Raw genomic sequence first — 15,134 nt, 5'->3', positions numbered from 1 at the left:
CCTTCTCTGTGGTCCCTTCCTGGCCTCAGTCCTGTGAGGGCTTCTGGGGGTTACCATCCTAGGATCCGATGGGGGCTCTGCTTCAATTCTGCATTTATTAAGCACCGACTGATACCCAGCTCCACACTAGGCCCCGGAGATAAAAAAGCAGAAACAGGCACAAAACAGTCCCTCCCCTCAAGGGGCTTACACTCTCCTGGAAGGAAATATCAAATTTATAAAGGAAGGAATTTTTAAAAATACCTCTCAGATATCTATATTATACACACATATGTGCATATTTATGTACATACACATATATGCACGCACATACATATACACACATGTATACAGATACATGCACACGTGCATGCATATATACACACACATGCATACATATCTGTGTGTGTATATGTGTGTGTGTGTGCAGATAGAGATACGCACATATGTGGAGAGAGAGAAAGATAGACAGTTGGAGCTGAAGGGCTGACACCTGGCAGAACCAGGAAAAGCCCCTTGTGGAATGTTAGCCCTTAAGCTGAACTCTTGAGGAGTGAGGGTTTCCAGGAGATGGAGGTGACGAGGGAGACATGCAAAGGTGTGGAGGTGGGAAATGGGGTGTCCAGTACAGGCGGCCAGGAGCTGTCCAGTTTAACGTGGGGTACAAGAGGGAGCTAGATCAGGAAGGCCAAAGAAAGGAGTTTTTAGTTGATCCTAGCAGCCTTTGGGCGATGGTGGGGCAGGTCTGTGACTTGTTCAGCTCCTAAGCTTTCGGAACATTGTTTGACAGCAGTGGGGAGGATGGATGAGGTCGCAGGCAGGGACATCGGGAGGGCAGGAATGGGGGAGAGGCCAAGGTCACCGTTCCGAGCTTCAGCCTCAGAAATTGGCCCGTCCCCCAAACAGCCAAGCGTCTTCAGAATTCCCCTGAAGCATCAGAGTGGAAAAATGAGCGGAGCCTGCCTGCGGCTGGCCGGCATGCCCTCTGGCGCTGTCCCCTGTGCCCAAGGGAGCTCCGGGGGTTGGGGAGGATGGGAATCGGATCCTGGGCTGAGGCCTTTCATTCCTGGGTAGACATTGTAATAGCAGCAGCAGCAAGGGGCGGGAGTGATGATCTTGAAATGCTGGCTCCACCTTCCGTGATGCCTGAAGGTTTATAAAGGCAGCAGCCCCTGAGGGAGACTGTGTAAGAATTCACACACCGAGGTGCAGAGAGAGAAAATAAGGGTGAGTGGAATGATCCCTGGAAGCCCCGGGTCTGAGTCCCCGGCTCTGAAACTTGGATCTTTCTGGGCCCGAACTTCTTCCTCTGTAAAATGGTCTCTGGAGTCCTTCCTGTTCTCAATCTATGATGTCTCTGATGCAGCTGGGTGGTACAGCAGATAGAGCGTTGGGCCTGGAGTCAGGAAGACCCGAGTTCAGATCCAACCTCAGACACTCACAAGTCACTTCGCCCTGCTTGCCTCAGTTTCCTTATTGCGTTAAGTGAAGGAGCTGGATGGGACAGACCTCGAAGGTCCCTTCCTTCTCTCGGATCTGATGTCCCTCCTCGTTGATGCGTGGCTAGTGAGTCTTAGTGCCAGGATTTGAACCCAGGTCTCTGGCCTCCAGCTTAGGCAGCTTGGCCCCTGTGGTGCACTCACTGTCTCTGGTACCTGAGCTCCTTAAGGAACCTGCACCTGGGGGCAGGGGAGGGGGAGGAGCCCACACCTGCTGTTTCTGGGGGAGCTGGGCTCCGCTGTGCCCGGGGTCTCCCCAGCTTCCTCAGGCTGCCGGCGCTCTCTGCAAATGTCCCTGACCCTTTCCCACCCCATAGAGCGGAGGGAGGGGGAGGGAGACACGTCACATACACACCCCCTTGGCCCGGTCTGCTGAGGAATCCCAGAGGGCCGCACATCCCTCCTCATCTCCCCGTCCCCCGCTTTGCTTCCGGGAACCTCCTGGGCCTCTGAGACCTTTGCCCCCAAGGACGGACACATGGAGTCTCATCTCTGCAGAGTGTCCCCAAAGGAAGGAATTCTCAGAATCAGGGCACGCATGTCGTGTGAGCCAGTGCGAGTGTGTGTGTGTGTGTGTGTGTGTGTGTGCGCGCATGCCCCTTTCTCTATATTCAGAAGGCCTTGGGTCTTAGGCAGGGCTGTGTTTCTGGATCTCTTGTGAGTAAGCTGCCGGGCCAGGGCGTCTCCTCACCACCCAGTCCGATTAAACATTTACCAAGTGCCTACTGTATGCAAAGGTCCTGCTCTTGGTGCTGAGGTTCCTGCCCTCCCAGAGCTTATTTGCGTTAATCATCTCTGGCATTTAAATAAAGCCTTTAAGGCTGGCAGAATTCTTCACAGTTATCTCAGTTAATCTCGTGACAACTCTAAGTTGTTTTGCATCATCATTATTATATTGCATTATTATGCCTGTTTAACAAATGAGGAAACTGAGGCAAACAGGCTGCAGTGACTTGCCCAGGATCACACAGCTGGGAAGCATTTGAGGACAGATTTGAACTCCTGTCTTCCTGACTTCAGGCCTGACGTATCTACTGCATCCGTAGAAATGTTTTAGTGCCCGCAAAGGTGCCTGGCACATAGTAGGTATTTAGCAAATCCTCGCTGATTAATTCTAATGGTTTCAGGGGTTGGGGATTAGGGTTATAGTCATAGTCCTCGGTATTCTAAATCACAGAGCTGGCAAGGGCCATACGGCCATCTGACCGACCCTCTGAGGACCAGAGAGGGCTCAAACCCGGGTCCTCTGACTCTCGGTACAGCGCCATTTCCACCATGCCCCGGCGAGCTTAGGAGCAAAATTAAACCTAATTAATAGTAATAAGTGATGTTTCCACGGCATGTGGAGATTCACAAAGCGCTTAATGGGTGTGATGTCTGAGCCTCAGAGGGCAGGTTTTACAGAGGAAGAGTGGGAGGAGTAGGAGGGATCCCACTGTGCTCACAGGTGGTTGGATGGGGGTGGGGAGGGGCAGGCACGGCCTTTGGACCCGCACCTCTGCTGCCGCCACTCTGACACTCTGTCCCTTGGTGTCTGCACCGTCACTCTACCCTGAATCCAGAGCCAAGCAGGACCATTGCCCGCCTTGTAGATCAGGGGCTATTCCCTGGGACACACTGACCCATTGTGGACCCAAAGTCTGCAGCTTTACCTGCCTGACAGTGGAGGCAGCCTCAAGGTTCAGCTGTATTGGCCCTTCCTTCCCCACCTCCTTCCTTCCCTCCTTCCCTTCCTCCCTGCCTCCTTCGTTCCTTCTTTCCCTCCCTCCCTTCTTTCCTTCCTGAAGATTCTTCCTCTCCTTCCCATCCCTTCCTCCCTTCTTTCCTCCCTCCCTTTCTCCCTGCCTCCTTCCTTCTTTCCCTCTTTCCCTCTTTCCCTCTGTCCTTCCCTTCCTCCCTCCCTCCTCCCTCCCTCCCTCTTTCTCTGCTTTTCTCCCTCCCTCCTCCTTTTCTCTTCCCTCCCTCCTTTCCCTTCTTCCCTCTTTCCCTCTCTTCTTTCCCTCCCTCCTTCTTTACTTTCCCTCTCTCCCATCCTCTCTTTCTCTTTCCTCCCCCCTTCTACCTACCCTCTTCCTTCCTTCCCTCCCTCCTTTTTTCTTCTCTTCCTCCCTCCTTCCTTCCTTTTCTCCCTCTTTGCAGCTCTTCCTTCCTTCCCTCCCTCATTCTCTCCCTCCCTCAGTATCAGTGTCCAGGTGACTAGGAAGTAGACCTTCTTTCTGATGCTTCAAGCCAAGGCTGACCTCTGACTCCCCATGCCCCTGGACCGCCTAGGAATGACCTCTCCCTCTAGCCTAGTCATCCTTAATCTAGTATTTGTTCTGGAGCCCTGTTTGTTCTGGGTGGGGCTCGACACACCAGGGAAGGAAGAGTTTCAAATTCCAGTTCTCTGGTTCCCCTGCCACACCCACTGGGGACTGCAGAGAGAAAGCCTTAGCCTTGTGAATGACAGAATGGAAAAAGGAAACCAAGAGCTTTCAGGGTCTGGCCAGGGCTGTCTGTCTTGGGCAGTGCCTCTGAATGGACCCCACCAGGGAGTGCCTCTGTGTACCCAGGAGGAGGAGGTGGCCTTGTCAGACCAAGGGCTTAGGCTGGCCATGAAGGGAGGACTGGGGAGGCAGAGAGCACCAGGAGGAAGAGCCCTGGCTTTGGAGTCCTGGGACCTGGATTCAGATCCTGACTGGGCTGCATAATTATACTCTGGGGTTTAGTTTGCTAAGATTTAAAATGAGGGGATAGGACTCCATGACTTCTAAGGTTCCTTCCAGCTCTAGACAGCACTGTCACCCCTGTGGCTCAGAATTACTGCAGCAGTGAAGTATTCCTGGGGACACTAGAAAGCATCTTTATTTCTTTTTTTAATAGGAAATCATAAAGTTATACCATGTCAGAGTTGGGAGAGGCCTTGGAACAGGGCATGTCAGGGCTGGGAGGGCCTTAGAACAGGGAATGTCAGGGCTGGGAGGGCCTTAGAACACAGGATGTCAGAGCTGGGAGGGCCCTTAGAACAGGGAATGTCAGAGCTGGGAGGGCTCTTAGAACAGGGAATGTCAGGGCTGGGAGGGCCTTAGAACACAGGATGTCAGAGCTGGGAGGGCTCTTAGAACAGGGGATGTCAGAGCTGAGAGGGCCCTTAGAACAGGGAATGTCAGAGCTGGGAGGGCCTTAGAACACAGGATGTCAGAGCTGGGAGGGCCCTTAGAACAGGGAATGTCAGAGGTGGGAGGGCTCTTAGAGCAGGGGATGTCGGGTCTGGGAAGGACCTCAGAGCATGAAATTTCAGTGCTTTAGGGGACCCTAGAAATAATCTTGTCCAACCACTTCATTACAGAGAGGAAATGACTTTTCCTGGGTCACACCCAAGGTTCTAAGATGAGCAAGAAAGGCAAAAATTCTTAAAACAATTATAATAATGATGATAATGCATTTTGTCCTTTTCAGTGGTGTCTGACTCTTCATGACCTCATTTGGAGTTTTCTTGGCAAAGATGCTGGAGTGGTTTGCCGTTTCCTTCTCCAGATCATTTTACAGATGGGGAAACTGAGGCAAAGAGGGTGAAGTGACTTGCCCAGGGTCACCCAGTCAGTAAAAGTCTGAGGCTGGATTGAGCTCAGGTCTTCTGACTCCAGGCCCAATGCTTTACCCACTGGGCCATAACCCTTCAAATATCTGAATCTTTTCTTCACTAGGCTAAGCATCCCTGATTCCTTCACCTAATTTCATCTTAGTATGATGAAGACTTCTTGGCTTGATCACCATCCTCTGGATTTCCCAGCTTATCAATTGACACGCATTTTTTGTGTTCTAGTCTAGGCACTGTGCCTATGTTCTAGGGATTCAGAGACAAAAGTGCCAGTCCCTGCCCTCAGGGAGTGTTCATCTGTCTGAAATGGGTAGGGTGAGCATGACTGAACCCGTGCTTCCTCGGTCCTTGGTCAGGCCTGGCACCTCAGTGTTCCTGCATTTTAGGTCTCTCGTAGGGCTTGAAGAGCGTAGAGGGCCTGGGCCTTGAGATGCCTGGATTCCACTCCCACCTTTGCTACTTGGTAGCTGTGTGACCTCGGGCAAAGCCGGGATGTATGCTCAGGCGTGGCACGCTGTGGGGCAGACTCCAGCTCAGTCTTCCTAAGACCCTCTCCCTGATCCTTTGTGGCCATCACCAGGCTGGGCAAATGATTCTCCTTGAAGCGGTCATTGATGAGGCATGTGCAGGGAGGCTTTTGCTGGGCAATAGAGAGAGGAAGCAGAAGAAATAGTCCCTGCTCATGAGAAGCAGATGAATAAATGAATGAGCATTTAATTAGTTTCATTTCAATTCAGTAAACGTTTATTATGGACCTACTGTGTGTCTGCACTGTGCCAAGTGCTGGGATAAAAATTGTTTTGCCCTCTGGGAACTTCCAGTTTAATGAGAGAAGACAGTACAGAGAAGGAAGCTTTATTAAGCACCTACTAAGTGCCGGATCCTGTGCGCTGGGAATATGTAATAGAAGTAAATGGGAGCAGGAAGGAGGAGGAGGAGGAAGATGTGGTTTGGAAACCCCCAGAAGGTGGTTCCTGGATGATCTGCTCATTTTAACCTTGACGCTTGTTGAGGGGGCTCTCTGATAACCCCAAGGCCCTGGTGCCACTGTCTGCCTCAGTTTCTTCATCTGTAAAGAGATAATAGCACCCACCCCCTCAGGATTGTTATCCAATGAGATATGGTTTGTGTAAAGGCCTTTGCAAACCTTAAAGGCACTAATTAAATATTAATTAAGTAAATTAATTTAGTTAATAAATTAGATATAATTATTATTGATGAGTAATTCTCTCGCTGACCTTGCGCTATCTCCTTCCCTTCTCTGTGCTTCAATTTCTTCTGTGTAAAAGGCATTCAATGACGTCTTTTTCAGACATTGGTTGGATGGCCCCTTGCGTCTCTAAGAGGCATCTAGGTGCCTCAGACCATCGGGCCTAAATTCCAGAAGACCTGAGTACAGATCCAGCCTCCGACCCTTACTAGCTGTGTGACTCTGGGCAAGTCATTGGACCTCTGCCTCAGTTTCCCCATCTGTGCAATGGGGATCATAAGCGCACCGATTCTCCCCAGGGCCGTTGTGAGGATGGGTATTTGTAAAGCACTGAGCACAGGCTTGAAGACAGCTCCCCGAGTCTTCTCTTCTCCAGTTAAACGCCCCTCCCTCCTTCCGCTGATCCCTGACCATCCCTCTGCGGCCTCTCCTGTCCCCTAGGTTTTTTGAAGACCTGGAGAAGAGACATAAAGAGCAGGTTTGTGTCAGCGACATTAGTGATATCCTAGAAGAACACGCCCTGAAGCACTTCCACCCCTATGTGGTGTACTGCTCCAACGAGGTCTACCAGCAGAGGACCCTACAGAAGCTGATGTGAGTGTGCAGCATGTGCTGGGCCGGCCCCCCCCCCCACCTCCTTAGCTCGCCCTCCAAACGTCCAACCCCCAGCCCCTCACAACATTGGATCTGAAGGAAACATTTGGGCTCCCCTTATCTGGAATGCTTGTGCCAGGGGGCGCACTGGTAAACTGAGGCAGAGGGGTATACCAGACAGGGCCCCTGAGTCAGGAGTGTGGATACCTGGCTGTCCAGCCTGGGGTAGGTAGGTGTAATGGCAAGTAAAGTAGGACTTTTTGTTGTGTTTCGTTTTGGAGTGCTTCTCAGCACTAAGGCAATCAGATGCCTTTGATTGAGTCTTGCCTTTGTTTGTAGGAAGGCTCACACCCTTTTGCTAGTTAGGTCATGAGAGGTGTGAAACCCTCAAGAGGTGTGAAGTGCTCTGACCCTGAAGAAATGTATAAGTACACTGAGGTTAGCATTCTGTTTGGGGCTCACTATTGGAAGAATGTTGGTGTGGAGACTCTGGGTAGCTGTTAAGGAGCCAGCCCCGCCCCCATTTGAAAAAAACAGATGTTGGTGCTTCTCTCTCTCTCTGATAACTATGTTGGTATAGCTTTGGTCAGACAGCTAGAAGCCTGTCTGTTGATTTGTGTTGTTTGCTCTGTTTATATTTTCTCTGTAATTTCTGTTTGTATTTGCTCTGAAGTTCAGGGTACTGATTTTTTCCCCTGAACTAAGTGAATGATATATGTATGTTTGATTAAAGTGATATTGTAAACCCCCTTAAAGTTGCTTTCCTTAGAAAAGCAGACCAAAGAACCTGTGCTAGCAGCCCTCCTGTGTGCTGGTGTTATTGGCCTTACACCCCTCCCCACCCCAACAGCAGCTGCAAACAACATTGTTGTTACAGTAGGCCTCCTCTCCTCTCTGACATGGCTGAACCAGGTGGATGTCCAAGGGTCACTCCTCATGCTAGCATCCTTGGGGCTGTTGACCTTCTGGGTTAATGGAACATTATGTTATAAACGTTATTATATATTGAATGTTATAAATAAGCGTCTCTTAACTTGGGGTTTAGACCTTGGGTTTTCATTGTATTTTGATCTAAGTGAATTTTATTCTGTGCATTTAAAGCCATGATTCTGAGTTTTCATTAGACTGACCACCCTAGGGGCACAGGATACACACGTGTTCACGTCTGTTTGCATGCATGCAAATACAAACACACCAGTGAAGAACCCAAGGGCACACACATATGTTTGTGGATATGTATAAAGATTTGTGTGTACATGAGGTAACTACGTATAGGAATTATGCGTACATAGGCATATTAATTATGTGTGTTTATATGTACACACATGTACATGTGTATTACATTGTATGCATATGAATATGTATTCTTAGATTTAATTCATTTCTATTAGATTAGCTTTTAGGGCCAGAAGGTTTTCTGGCTTAATCCCTTATGTTGCAGATGAGGGAATTGAGGCCCAGAGAGTTTTCAGTGACTTGACCGAGGTCACACAGATAGTAGTAAGTGTCCAGTCTAGGATTCAAACCCTTGGGCCTCTAATCTATCACTCTTCCCAATGCACCATTGTGTGTTTAAGTTTGTGTATTTATGCCCACTTCGGTATTTCAAGGATCCGTGTTTCTGTCGGTGTGGACACTTTTTTGACCAATGCCTATCCTGAGCCTTCTACAGATTAGTGGATGCCCTTTGAGCTGCAGTGGCTGGACGTTGTACGGTCCTTGAGCCCCTCAGCCAGGCGGGCCGTTGGCTGACCAGCAGACAGTCTGTGCCTGGCTGTGCATGGCTTGAGGTAGAGTGTGAAGCAGAGCCTGCGCTCTCCTGGCATGGAAGAGTCTGGGCCCACCTCCATACCACCATGAAGCACCTTCAGCAGGAGACCTGGGTTCAAATCCCACCTCTTTTCACAGGTGCTGGTCAACCTCTCTTGGCTGCACATATCTCTCTTTATAGATGGATGATGTGAAATAATCTTGTCCTTATCTTTATCCAGATTTTAGCTTTGAAAACCACACATTGGAAGAACTTGGCCCTGCTTCTGCTGCCTTGTTTTTAATGACATCTTAGTTGTTTGTTCTTTGCTTTAAATTAAAGGGAGAGGAAGATAAGCGACAACAACAAAAATTAGAACTGGATTATGATCTGAGTTGGTGGAGGGAGTTCCCACATGGAGGAAATCCCAGGTCCTTGACTTAATGACATATAGAGACACCCACATTCCTGGTGTGCGCTTTGTTTTTGGCGTGGCGATCTCTACAGGAAGAATGTGGGGGGAAGCGGTGACAAGAGATGTCTGATTGTTTGCATCCCACATGGCTGTATGTCTGATGATCTATATGGATAAAGACTTGGACCTGAGATTGCATCAATTTAGGGTATTCCCGGGTCGGGAAACTTCATCCCCCAGTGTAGGTTGGCACCTTCTCGACAATATATAGTCTGGGGAGAGCTGAGAAGTTAGTTAAGTGGCTTTCCCAGGGTTGTACAGCCAGTGTGTTTCAGAGACAGGATCTGAATTGAACCCAGGTCTCTCTGGCCACAGTGCCATGCTCCCTTAATGAATTCCAAAGCTGCTGCCCAACAGAAGTCACTGCAGCTGGTTTGGACCGTGAGTTTCTCCTGAAGTCTCTCCTTTCCCTCTACCTCTCTGGCTTCAGCGGATGGAGAAAGGCCCCTGTAAGGAGACCTGCCTGCTGGGTAATAATGAAATTATCTCACTAGGGTTTTGGTCTAGTGGGAAGAGTCCAGTTCCCCAGGGCTTCCTTCAAAGCTGAAAAAGGTAAAATACTCATTCATGAAAGGCTCCAAGCCTCCAGGTAATCTATTGATTATTAAGCAGAGAGGGTGTAATCCATGAGTTTCCCTTCCCCCTCTCATACTTCCCTGCCCCAAACTCGTTTATTTTTAAAATTCTCTCTTTCTTTAAAAATTTTGAGTTCCAAATTCTTTCTCACTCATTATGGCAAAAACACAAACTTGGGATATAGTTTGAAAATTATATTTATCTAGCAAATACCATGGTTAAAAATGTAAATTGCCAGTAAGCACAATTTTTTAATAGCAAAGAAGCCTTTAGCAGCAAACCTTACATGTGGCAGTAAGATCAAAAGGGAGAAACAGAAATGGAGGAGATTCACCCTTGTTACACCAATTTCTACAAAAAGTCAGAATTCAGCCACTCTCTGTTAGATTCTCTTAAATGAGCCAAATTATGAGCCAGGAAAGGAATAAGATTCCAGCATCTACAAGGCTTAGAGTCAGTTTCTTCCCAAGTCCTCTCCCGACGTCTGTTGCTGCTGTTGCTGTTTCCATTTCTACTTCTACCTTCCATCTGCCCTTCAGTCCTGACCCTGTGATAAGAGTTCTCTGTTCAGGAAGAAAATATAAGGACCAGGGTCCTTTAGGACCACACACACACACACACACACACACACACACACGGCAGCCAGTCCAGGTCTTAAATTGTTATATTTTCCTGCCCATGCCTGGTGTCTTTTCTTCTCTTAGTAATGTATTGATTCCAAATGCCATGGGCCTGGCTAATATCTGTAGCACCACAAATGACTGTGTCCCTGAGGAGGGTTTTGGTCTTTTAATTTTCAGGAACTCCAACTCAGCTTTCCGAGATGTCCTGAGGGAGATCGAAAAGAAACCAGCCTGCGGAGGCCTGCCTATGATCTCCTTCCTCATCCTCCCCATGCAGAGAGTGACCCGGCTCCCTCTTCTGATGGATGTGAGTGAGAGGCCAATAAGAACAGTAATGATATGTGTGGATACCTTTTGTTTTCTCAAGAGTTGGAAGAGGGAGGAGAGGGAGGGAAAGAATTTGGAACTCGATTTTTTTTAAATGAATGCTAGTTTTTTTTAATGGGTTTGGGAAATATTTAATGAAATAAATTTTTTAAAAAATGTTAAAAGAAGATGTAATGATATTTAAGGATCATGAGTCCAGAGCTGGAAGGGACCTTAGAGAGCATCCAGGTGGGGAGTCTGAGACCCAAGGACCTCAAGTGATTACTACAAGCATCACAGGAGTAATAGACTTGAGAAGGGGCGTTTGAACCTAGGTCCTCTGACTCCAGCTTCCTATGCTCTGTTCATTCTTCCCCTCGGCTTAGTGTTAGCTCATCTCATATCACAGACCTAGAGTTGGGCCTAGATCTAAGAAGTCATCAAATCTAACCCTTTCATTTTACAAATGAAGTAACTGAGGCAGGCAGCAACTTGTACGTCATACAACAGGTATATCTCTGACTAGGATTTGAACCCAGATCTTCCTGACTCTCAAGTCCAGGGCCCCCATCCACTTATGCTATGCTGGAAGGCCCACACGTTAAACCCCTAAAATCTTTGTGAATATGAAGTGAGCTCGAATCCTGCCTCAGACACTTGGGAGATGTGTGACCCTGGACAAATCACTTCACGTCTGCCTGCCTCAGTTTCCTCCACTGTAAAGTGGAGCTAGTAATAGCCTCTACCTCCCAGGGTGGTTGTGAGGATCAGGGGAGATAATGATTTGTAAACCTGAAAGCACTACGTAAATACTAGCTATTTATGGCCTGGGGAAGAGGCCGTCCAGGGCAGGTTGGGGATGGGGTTTGTCGGAAGGATTCAGGGAGCAACACCAGGGTCCTGCTAACACTCCAGATATGCCTCTCTTGCCCTGGGTCAGCAGGGCCCGTGGCAGGGTGGGGGTGAGGGCTGCAGCTGGCCGGACAGCCAGTGGGAGGTTGTATCTCATTGCCCCTTTGTGGGCACACAAGCACCAATTATTCTCCAAAGCCAGCAGGCAGGAGAGAAGTGGGTGGGCTGGAGAGCAGGGAGGAATGAGCTCCGTCCCCTGTCTGGGCATCGGTGGCATCTGCCTGCCCGCCAGGGAGGACGAATCCAGGCTGGGAGGGGCCCGAGCAGAGAACTCCCGAGCCCTTAAGGGCCGTGTCTAGAGGCAGGTGTGTGTGTCCTCCAGGTAAACGATCTTGGGGGCCTCTCACAGAAATGGACTGCACCCACGTGAAGAGACCTCTGCACTCCCATAGCTGAGGCCTCACCTGGACCATTATAACAGCTTTGCTTCCAGTGTCTCTGATCTCTTCCAAGGTCCGGGCTGGACTGTGACACCCCCCTCCTCAGTCCCGAGATGTGGGTTTGCTAGTTTCCATGGTATAAATGCTCACCCTGAAAATCAGTGGCCCCCCATTTCTTTGAGATAAAACGCAAACTCCTCAGTCTGGAATGTAAAGCTCTCCCCAGTCTGGCCGATTTCTGCTTTCCCAGACCCCTTTCTTTTTTACTCCACATTGTAGCCAAAATGGGCTTCTTTCTCTTCTCTGAATCAGATGTTGTGCACAGGCTCTAGCCTGCCATGTCTGGAATACACTCCCACCTCCCCTCCACACAGCTCAGGTCCCGTGGCCTTTTCCTGATACCCCCCAATCATGAGGGACCTGCCGCTCTTAAATGACTTTCATTTATTTATCAATGTGCCATCTACCACTGCCTATGGAATGGAACCTCCATGAGGGCAGGGACTGTTTCCTTGTTTTTTTTTATGTATTCCCTGTTCCTGGCACATACAGCAGGTGTTTAATAAATGTTTTTTGAATGAATGAATGTGAATGAGAATTATATACATTGGTATGGAAATGGGAAAAGCAAATTTAAGGGGATTTGATGCCATAACATTCAAGGAACCACTTGTCTGTTAGTGAGGGGAATTTCTTATATGTGTCCTCTCTACAGGGTCATGATATGACCCACAGGGTGAGCAAGCTTATCCTAGTGCCTGATATGATGCCTGGCACGTGGTGGGAGGGAGGGAGGCATGGAAAGAAGGAAGGAGGGAAAGGAGGGAAGGAAAGACAGAAGAAAGGAAGGGAGGAAGGAAACAAAGAAGGAAGGAAGGAAGGAAAGAAGGTGTGAAGGAAAAAGAGAAAGAAGGAAGGCTGGCTTCATTAAGCACTTGCTCTGTGCCTGGCCGTGGATACAAAGACAAGCAACCAAGACAATCCCTGCCCTCAGGGTGCTTACATTCTAGTGAGGAAGAGATAGATAGACAGACAGACAGACAGATAGATAGATGTGTGGTAGAATGTCTGGATTAAGAGTGTTTTTCGTCTGTGGAGTTACTAGCAGTGGTGTGCTGAGAACCAGCTCATAGAGCTACCGGTTAAATTTTCAGGGTGAACATTTATACCATGGAAATTAGCAATATATTGGGGCTTTATCTGTTGTTTTATTGATTGTTCAGACTTAAGAAAGTGATGGAGAAAAAGTTAATAATGGATTAAATTTAAAACATGCTCCCTGTATTTGAAGAGCCGGTTATTAAACATTTGCCTCGATCCTGTACTTGGAGAGCAGGTTATTAAACATTCAACCAGTACAGCCCTGGACCTTTTTCAGGGTTGGTAGTGATGCAGTGCTTGGGAATTGTTCGGACGGTGTTGGGTGGCTTAGAGTCTGGGTCCCCTCGTGTGTGATTGATTGCGTGTAGTTTTGGACCTCAAATTTCCGGGACGAGAACTTGGCCTAAAAAGTGAAAAGAATGACTCCCCTTTCCCCAGCTCCTCATCCTTTGCTCTTGTGTCCCCTCCAGACTCTCTGCCTGAAGACCCAGGCTCACCCAGAACGATGTAAAGTTGCCAACCGGGCTCTGAAGGCCATCAGCAAGGTGAGGTGTGGTCCCTCACGGCTTTTCCTCCTCCTTGGAATTACTTCCTTTTGGGTTTTCAGAATTCCATTCTGGAGCATCTCCCATCCCTCCTGGCTGACTTACCATAGGGCATTTTACTCTATGGGACCCTCCCTGCCTTTTCTCTGTTTTCCCGAAATCTAGGGAGCATGTCAGACTAGGCCCTCACTTCTACCCCTTCTCCATCGTAGACTGAAGGAGGGAGGGGGGAGTCAGTCATCACCCCACCTCCTGCATCACTGCTGGCCCAGCACCAGGTCCCTCCCTGTTAGGGAGAATCAGATCCAGAATGGGATTTCCCTTGTAGTTCTTCCTTTGAAAGATGAAATAATCATTAAGGCAAATCAAGAAGTGAGAGGGAGAGAGGAGAAGAGAGGAGAGAGGGAACGAGAGCAGAGAGGAGAGAAGGGTTGGGGTTTCCAGCAGCTATCTGAATATTGAAGTGTCCTTCCCCCGATCACTGCCGTGTCATGCCTTTTTGAGACTTGGGATCTGGGATGTCTCCCAAACTCCTTCTCTCGTTCCTCTTTCTGCCCAGGTGGCATCATGAAAAAATTATTTCAGCTTCTGCCTCTTTTGATTTTCACTCAGATATTTTGTGCCATGCCTTGTCCCTCTGGTTTCTGTATTTTTTTTTCATGAGTATACCTTCTTCGTATACAGTGCCATCTCCCTTTCCTTTTGATGAGGTATATCTGTCCAGAACCATGGTCCAGTCTTGGGTTTCATCCCATCTAGGCTCCACTGGGTCATAGTTGGGGGGCTCCTGGGTCATGTTGGGCCTACGAGGTCATCAGCCTGGCCTTGACCTGCCTCCTGTGCCCACATTTTATTGACAGCTGGTGAAGCAGTGTAATGAGGGGGCTCACAAGATGGAGAGGACGGAACAGATGTACAACCTGCAAACCCAACTGGACTTCAGCAAAATCAAGGTAAAGGTCTCGTGCTGTTGGCTGGGGCAGGCTGGGCTGGGCTGGGCTGGGCTAGTATGGTAGAGTGTGTCCTGGGCTAGGCTGGGGTAATGTGTCCTGGGCTTCACTGGGCCACTCCACCCTAATTTTTTAATGGCCTAAATTTAGCAAACATCATGGAAACAAATGTTTGAGTAAACAAATAAAAATCTTAAATCATGGTACGCAAAACTATAAACTCCAAATCATTTAGAATTTGTTTAAAAACCATATATTATCTTAAAACTAACAAAGACAATTTTGTCTTCACCTTTCCATGACCTCGGGTGCCAACGTTGATGACCATTGGGTTTACAAAGAGCCTCTTAGAGAGAAGTAAATGCTGGCCTTTCTCCTTATTGTTCTGTGCCCTTCTGGGGGTGCAGAGCTTCCTGGGAGCTGGGGTCCCTCGCTGCGGGTCACTTAGAAGCCTGGTTGTCAGGAGACACCTGGGTCAGAACCCTACCTTGCCCACTGATTAATTGTGTGACTGTGGCCAAGTCACTACTCCTCTAGGAACCCTGATTTCCTCTTCTATAAAATTGGGATGCTAATATCCTGATTTTATAGAAGAGGAAATTAGGGTTCATAGAATCAGGAGAACAATTTGTACGTTTTATAACAATTTTGTAA

The 15,134-nt window shown here is 48.5% G+C and overlaps 1 protein-coding gene across 1 annotated transcript in view; it reads left to right on the top strand.

The window, feature by feature from the left end:
- ARHGEF16 (Rho guanine nucleotide exchange factor 16) overlaps positions 1-15,134 on the top strand; it is a 52,948-nt gene that overhangs the window by 23,392 nt on the left and 14,422 nt on the right. The window contains exons 6-9 of the mRNA XM_036745779.1: positions 6,710-6,862; positions 10,464-10,593; positions 13,456-13,530; positions 14,391-14,483. Of these exons, the coding sequence (XP_036601674.1) occupies positions 6,710-6,862; positions 10,464-10,593; positions 13,456-13,530; positions 14,391-14,483 (451 nt within the window). The remainder of the gene's footprint in view (positions 1-6,709; positions 6,863-10,463; positions 10,594-13,455; positions 13,531-14,390; positions 14,484-15,134) is intronic.

Source organism: Trichosurus vulpecula, chromosome 2, assembly GCF_011100635.1.
Source record: "Trichosurus vulpecula isolate mTriVul1 chromosome 2, mTriVul1.pri, whole genome shotgun sequence".
Classification (NCBI taxonomy): Eukaryota; Metazoa; Chordata; class Mammalia; order Diprotodontia; family Phalangeridae; genus Trichosurus; species Trichosurus vulpecula.
Note: the sequence above shows the minus strand (reverse complement) of the source record. Positions and strands in the feature narration are given on the sequence as shown.